At 31.9% G+C, this 6976-nt stretch overlaps 1 protein-coding gene across 1 annotated transcript; it reads right to left on the bottom strand.

The window, feature by feature from the left end:
• Nucleotides 1–319: 319 nt before the first annotated feature.
• On the bottom strand, nt 320–2118 carry LOC132180766 (ras-related protein RABA5b-like). Its single transcript, XM_059593709.1, has 2 exons — nt 1632–2118; nt 320–669 (listed from the first exon to the last, which is right to left on the bottom strand). The coding sequence occupies exons 1-2, from the start codon at nt 1975–1977 to the stop codon at nt 350–352; spliced, it is 666 nt and encodes a 221-aa protein (XP_059449692.1). The 5' UTR covers nt 1978–2118; the 3' UTR covers nt 320–349.
• Nucleotides 2119–6976: the final 4858 nt, after the last annotated feature.

The raw sequence follows: 6976 nt of genomic DNA, 5'->3' as shown, positions 1-6976 counted from the left end.
CCATTAGTGACTTGTCAAACGCTATAACTGTAGGTCATTGGTCATCGTCGTCATCGACAAGAGCTCCCTGTGATGGAACCAACATATATTCATAATTCCATCACATGAAGGCTGCTAGTTTCATGGCATTGCATTGCATTGCAAATCCCAGTAACATTATAATAGAAAACAAGAAAATAAATGAACTTGCAAGTACAAACTTGTCTATAAAGAGATTCATTGATGAAAGAAAGCTCCAGAACCAATAAAAATAAATTGGCCACCGGAGAGACAAAAATAATTAATCATCTGTGGGGAAAAAGGGAAAAGAACATACACATAAAACTGAAATAACATAATATTAATTAGATCATTTAGAACAACAAGAGAAATTGAAAGAACTTGTCTTGGATGAGCCTGCACCATTAACCAGGCTTACTCGATTTGCCGACAATTCAGCCTTATAAGAATCAGAATTGAGGACTTTTCTGCTGATATTGTTGTAAATCTCCCGGATAACAACCTCAAATGCAGCATGAACGTTGGTAGCATCCAGTGCAGATGTCTCCATAAAGAATAATCCTTGTGCTTCTGCAAGCCCTTTGCCCTCCTCTACACTAACATCTCTGATATCCTCCAAATCACACTTGTTTCCAACCAACATTCTAGCCATAGTGCTGTCACAATGAGCTGCATTAATCCAATTCGAACTTTGCTTACAAATTAAGGGCCACATACAGGGAGAAAAGAAAGAAATCATAAATGTAAAACATTGCAAAAGAATGGCATCAGAGAGAGAATCAGAGATGAATACACTTAATAATTAAGTAAAAAATTTATATGCCTCAATGAAACAAGATTGGAAACAATGGTCTGAAAGAAAATAAACAATAAGAAGGAAGAATATGCCTCTTTAGGTGACTGCTATACCTAAGGTTAAGAGATGAATACCCTTCACCACCATGAAATAAAATTCTCTTAGCCACCCCCCATAAAAAGGAAAAATAACTACACGTGTGAAACACTCTATAAAAGGAAATGTACGCTGACTTTATCCTTGCGAAACACTCTTACTTTCCTTCTCGAAGGTCATCACTGACTTAAGCATCAGAGTAATGCCCCGGTGGACCACCGATAGGCCACTTTCACCTTTCTTCTGTAGCATTGGCTATCCAGAGCTCAGTGTGCAATCTACTGACATCTTCAATAAGATGCAACACCTCTACTAACCTATACAAGATTGACCGAATTTTGGAGTAAATTTCTTAAATTTTTTTTATTGGTAAATTACATATACAGCTCGTGGTCTTAAACCCACAACCTCACCCACCACCTCATCATTCTGATGGGAAGAGAATATACCATTCGAGCCAGAGATTAATTAGCAAAATATCAGAATAACTAGAGGCATTTTTAATTTAATTTGTACTTTTTTTTTTTGCACTATCTCCATAAACTCCAGCAAGAACTTGGTGACAAAATTAGATTTTAATCTACTTCCACCTTTTTTGCATTAATAAAATTTATTTATATAGCTAAAAAAACTCACATATCCTATATTATTATTATTATTATTATATATGGGTAATTTCCCAGATTTATTGAGAAACGAGGGAGAGAGAGAATGAGAAAAAGAAGTAGTGTTAACTTACTGGTGAGTTCATCGAGCCAGCGGGTGACGCTGTCAAAGGTAGTCCGGCGAGTAATGTCGTAAACAAGGAGTGCACCGACGGCGCCTCTGTAGTAAGCGGAGGTGACGGCCCTGAAGCGCTCTTGGCCGGCAGTGTCCCAGATCTGGGCCTTCACTTGTTTGCCGTCGATTTCCACCAACTGGGTCTGGAACTCCACTCCGATGGTCGCCTTGGTGTTTGTATCGAACTCGTTGCGAGCGAAGCGGGACAGGAGGTTCGACTTCCCCACTGCTGAGTCCCCAATCAGCACTATCTTGAACAAATACTCCTCCGATCCCACCGCCGATTCCTCATCATGCTCCTCCATATCTCTCTCTCTCTCTCTGTGATGTGAAGCGGGGTTGAAGAGGATGCAGACAAGCTGCGTAATTGGCGGGGTTATGGGTGTGACCGTGTGATGACTTGTTTTAAGCACCCACCACGGTTTCAGTTGTTTTCATGTTCATACTTTTGATTTTTTTGTTTTTATCGTGTCTAGAAGAGAAGCCGCAGATATATTCGAATTAGTAATATTCGTTTAATTAGCTATTGTCTTGTCCGATTAAGTTACTACTTTGGGACATACTTGTGAGTTAGCAAGGGTGTGTTTGAAATTGTAATCGTTATTTTTAATCGCACTTTCTAAATTCGCAATCACAAACAGACCGAGAGAGAAATGATAGATATAACTTTGGCTCAACTGTTCTCTTACGTAGTCATTTAAAAAAAATTAAAAGAAAAAATCTGAAGTAATAACATCCTATGTGATTTTTTTTAAAAAAAAAATAGTATTTTTCTTCAGAATAATAACTTTTTTTTTTTAAAAAAAAAAATACCAAATAAAAAATAACCACATATAATGTTATTACTTAGAAATTTTTTTATTTTTTATTTTATTTAAAAAAAATGATCACATAAGAAAAAAATTAGGTTTAAATTGTGTTTTTATCATTTCTCCTAAATTTATTTAGGAAAAAGAAAAAGTCTAAACGTTATTTTTTTATTCAATTTTTTAAAGAAAATTAACTATTAAATTTATAAGATTTACATAAATAATTAATCACGGTGTAAATTTTACAAATTTAATAATTAATTTTTTTAAAAATTAGATGAAAAAGACAGAAAAAGGACAAATAGCAATTCTCTGTGGGAAATTATTTGACACCCACTACTAACTCTTTTATATATATATATATATATATTTATGAGCATTTTATGGATGTCAGTGAGAGGGACGTTACGTTGCATACATGTGTTCCATAACCTCGTTGGTTGTGTGGTTATGGCTTGAATCAGACTACCTAACTAAACTCATCCTCGAAAAGACAATGAGAAAAAGAAAAGAACCAAGAAAAAAAGGGCAATGAGACGGAGGCGAGCTATCTACCACAAGTTCTGAACACTTGACTGGACCGATTGGTTGCCTTTAGAGAGGTCGCTATCATCCTCTTTATCAAAGATTTATACATTTTCTTGAGGGTTTATTTATTTATTCAAAAACTTCGCTTAAGACCTTGGATTATCATGTATTTTGAAAAGGTTCTTCAAATTTTATAAATCCTCAATTTCACTCTCTAAACTTTCAATTTGATAGAATGTACTCTCTCCGTCAAATTTTAAACGTTAAAAGTGATAAATTGACCTTTATACTCGTAATTTTTTTTTTATAAAATTTTAAATTTACCCTTAATTTCAAATTAAAAATAAAATAGAAAAACAAAAATCGAAGGGTAATTTTGTTTTTTTAGCAATTTGAGTTAGGGGTTAATTGCTGAATCTGACGGGAGGGAGTCAATTGAATCAAATTGAAAGTTCAATGGATTAAATTGAGAATTTTTGAAATTTGGTAAGTCTTCTCAAAACGTCGACTATATAGTTCAGTGGTCTAAAGTAAATTTTTTTATTTTTTTATTTTTTTATTTTTTACTTTTTGCTCAAAATGGCAAACTCAAATTGGGCCACAGTTTCACTAAAAAAAAAATGCCCACGAGATGTCCAATTAATGTTTTATTGGGCTTAAGGCTCATAGCATTGTTTATTGGGCTCTAGCCCACAAGGGAACTTGGCTCAAGTAGGGCTCTAGCCCACGATTAACTTCTCTACACGAGGGGATAAGTATTCTTTGTTCAACAACTAGCCTGCACTTATTCCTAAATGATCCGGAAGAGCTTTTACATTGGCTTGGCATCTAGTTTCCATTTGACCCAAGTGAAGCTCTACCCAAAAAGGGCCCCAACAAAAAAAAAAAAAATGCAAGTTTTTATTTGCAGCCTCTTTAAAACTATTTTTTTTAGTTATTTTGGTGAGCGAATTAAGTGAAAAAGCCTTAAAATCTTCATTTTCAACCTTACCAATTTGGCCAAAAAAAAGTAGAGAGCGAACAATAATAGTGAGTACTATTCACTCACCAAATAAATTAAAAAATAGCTTCTCTTTCCCCATTTTTCCTTTATGTTTATTTCCTCCTTTAATTGTTAAAGAAATAATAAACAAATCTTTGAAAAAATATATTTAAACGGAATAGTGAAAGTAAAATATTAAAATGGTGAGGCCATTAAGGATGCTCTAAAAAAGTAAATATTTAAAGTAAAGAAAATTGTACTTTTAATTATTTTGGTAAATAAAATTTAGTAAAACTGCTAATAATGCTTTACTTTACAGAGATAAGAATGCAGCACAATCTAGCCCAAAGAAGACCTAAGTCATCTTTTTCCTTTTAAAGAGGTGAACTATGCACCAGCTCACCTTCACACAGGTTGCATCAAGATGATTACTTTGCAAGCATCCACTTACTTGCCCATGACTTAATCAAACTCTCAACTTATGTTTTTTTCGAGATAAATGCTAGAGGTCAATAAGTTATTCATATTTTACCCATATTTTTTTATAAATTTAATAGATTAACGATTAGATTTGTAGGATTCACCATTAACTTATGTAAAGTCCGCAAATTTAATGGTTAGTTTGTAAAATATAATTGACAAAATATAAAAAAAAAATATTAACCCATAGCATTTTTTTAGTTTTTTTTTCAATTATGAACCAATCCCATTAGACCTTCCTCTTCATAATGAAAAGGGTTGCTTCCTATGTTATTTTCTTGGTTACATCTTATTTTAATAAAAAACAAGATATACTTAATAAGTGAAATAATAATTTTATTCTAAGAAGGGCTCATCTCCTAGAGATTATCCGGTAAAATGAACGACGGCCACGGAGCATCCACTCAAGACTCCAGTCTCCAGTGAAATACTTTCAAAGAGAGCACTAAATGCCAACCAATCATAAAAGATTCTGATTTTATGCAACAGCTGCTGCGATTATCTTCCATTATCTTACAAATAAAATCAGTCACTTTCATTTGTTTCTTATTTACAATTTTTTTTTTTTCTAGCTCTTATTTACATAATTTTTTCTTTTATTTTATTTCTTTTGTCGAGTGCTACACAACCTACACCTACACACGGCATACAAGACACCAATCACGGGCGGAAATCTTCCGCCATCGCTTTTTTAGAACATCTCCAGTAAAATAAGTAAATGACCTATAATAATTAAATTTGACTATTATGATTTTTTTTTTCTTGAGCTCTAATTTACATAGTTTTTCTTTTGTAAATAACTATTTTAATATTTTTTTTCTTATAATGTAAATAGTAAATAGGCTCTCATTATATTTATTATTCAAATTACAAATTATTTTTTTAAAAAAATTTCTCTCTCCCACTCTTTCTTTCACTCTATTTCTTTCCCTCTTTCTTTTATGCTCTCTCTTACCAACAAAAAAAAAAAAAAATTAAAAAAAAAATTAAAAAAAATTTATTAAAATATGTATAAAAAATAAATAATTAAAATAAAAATTTATATTTTTTAATAACTATTTTGGCTACTCTAATAGAAGATGCTCTTAATCTGTTCCATATATTGACAGAGGTTGACTTTCCTTGATTGAAGTGCTCACAAGGTTAAGGGACCCACAAGGTTCAACTCACACAAATGACAAATGATGAAGAGAACTCTATCCAAATCTCCATTGATATTTTCTCTGGAGGCTATGCTTTGACTTAGATATGAATGTCTGAAAATAATTTTTAAAAATAAACTTAATTATGACTAACTTTTATGAGAAATGCAATACAACATCTATCTATTTTTTTTATTGGAAAAATTTTAGTTTAACCTCTCGAATTTTTACTAAATTTAACAAATCCTTCCAAATTTTCAAATCTTTCATTTTGGACTCCTAAACTTTCAATTGCTCTCAATGTGAACCCCTCCGTCAGATTTTATACGTTACATGACGTTTGTACCCCTAAATTTTGTATAAAATTTCATCTTTATCCTTAATTCCAAAACCTTTTTTTATTTAAAAAAAATAAAAATCATGAATATTTTAATCTTTTTTGGTATTTTTAACTGCTAAAATTGATGGAATGGTCTACATTGAGAGTAATTGAAAGTTTAGGGGTTCAAATTGAGAGATTTGAAAGTTTGAGAGTTTGTCAAATTGCGTGAAAGTTTAGGAGGATACAGTGAAGTTTCCCTTTTCATATTTTATTTTTTGTTCTTTTTAAAATTTATGTGGCATTGTCTCATTACATAAAGGACTACATTTTTTTTTTCTTTTATCACGCCACATCAACTTTAAAAGATAAAAAAATTTTAAAAAATGATGTATAAAATTACAATAACAAGTATAGATTAGGCAAGAACCAAACAGATTTCACTGCTCGTTGCTGCTATTTTTAAAAGTTTTTAATATATGCACCGTCGAAGTCTTGAATCGGCCTTTTTGTTAATTCTTTTTTCTTTCTTTCTCTCTCTCCCTCTCCCGAAAAAGTCAAAATATTAACAAACAAATTTTTTTCATTTTACATTCATAAAAAGATTATCTAACACCACAAAATTTCCTACATCAAGAAGCTAATCAGAAAGAGTTAAAGGCTTTGCAGCCTTTCTTTTCCTTTGTTACTATTCATTTACCATTTTTCAAAGAAATTAACATCAAAACATTCTAATTTTTTTTTACCTTTTATATCACATTATCCACTTTTTGTGACGTCCCACATCGCCTCTATATAGAGATGAGAATGTGCTTAAATGTATATTGCACCTTTAATGACAAAAACGTGTTTTAAAGCCGTGATGATCATGATTCCATTAAAACTCCGCACTTAAGCAAGCTTCTGCTTAAGTAGTACCAGGATGAGTGACTTTCTGAGAAGTTTGGTTCGAGGGGAGCCAAAAGCAGACAATATTGTATGTCATTGGGGTGAGGTGTTACACTTTTTATTACTATTCAACTAAAAAAAAATCATTACAAAATA

The sequence above is a fragment of the Corylus avellana genome, chromosome ca1, assembly GCF_901000735.1.
Source record: "Corylus avellana chromosome ca1, CavTom2PMs-1.0".
Classification (NCBI taxonomy): Eukaryota; Viridiplantae; Streptophyta; class Magnoliopsida; order Fagales; family Betulaceae; genus Corylus; species Corylus avellana.
The sequence above is the reverse complement of the archived record's forward strand: the minus strand, read 5'-3'. Positions and strand labels throughout refer to the sequence as shown.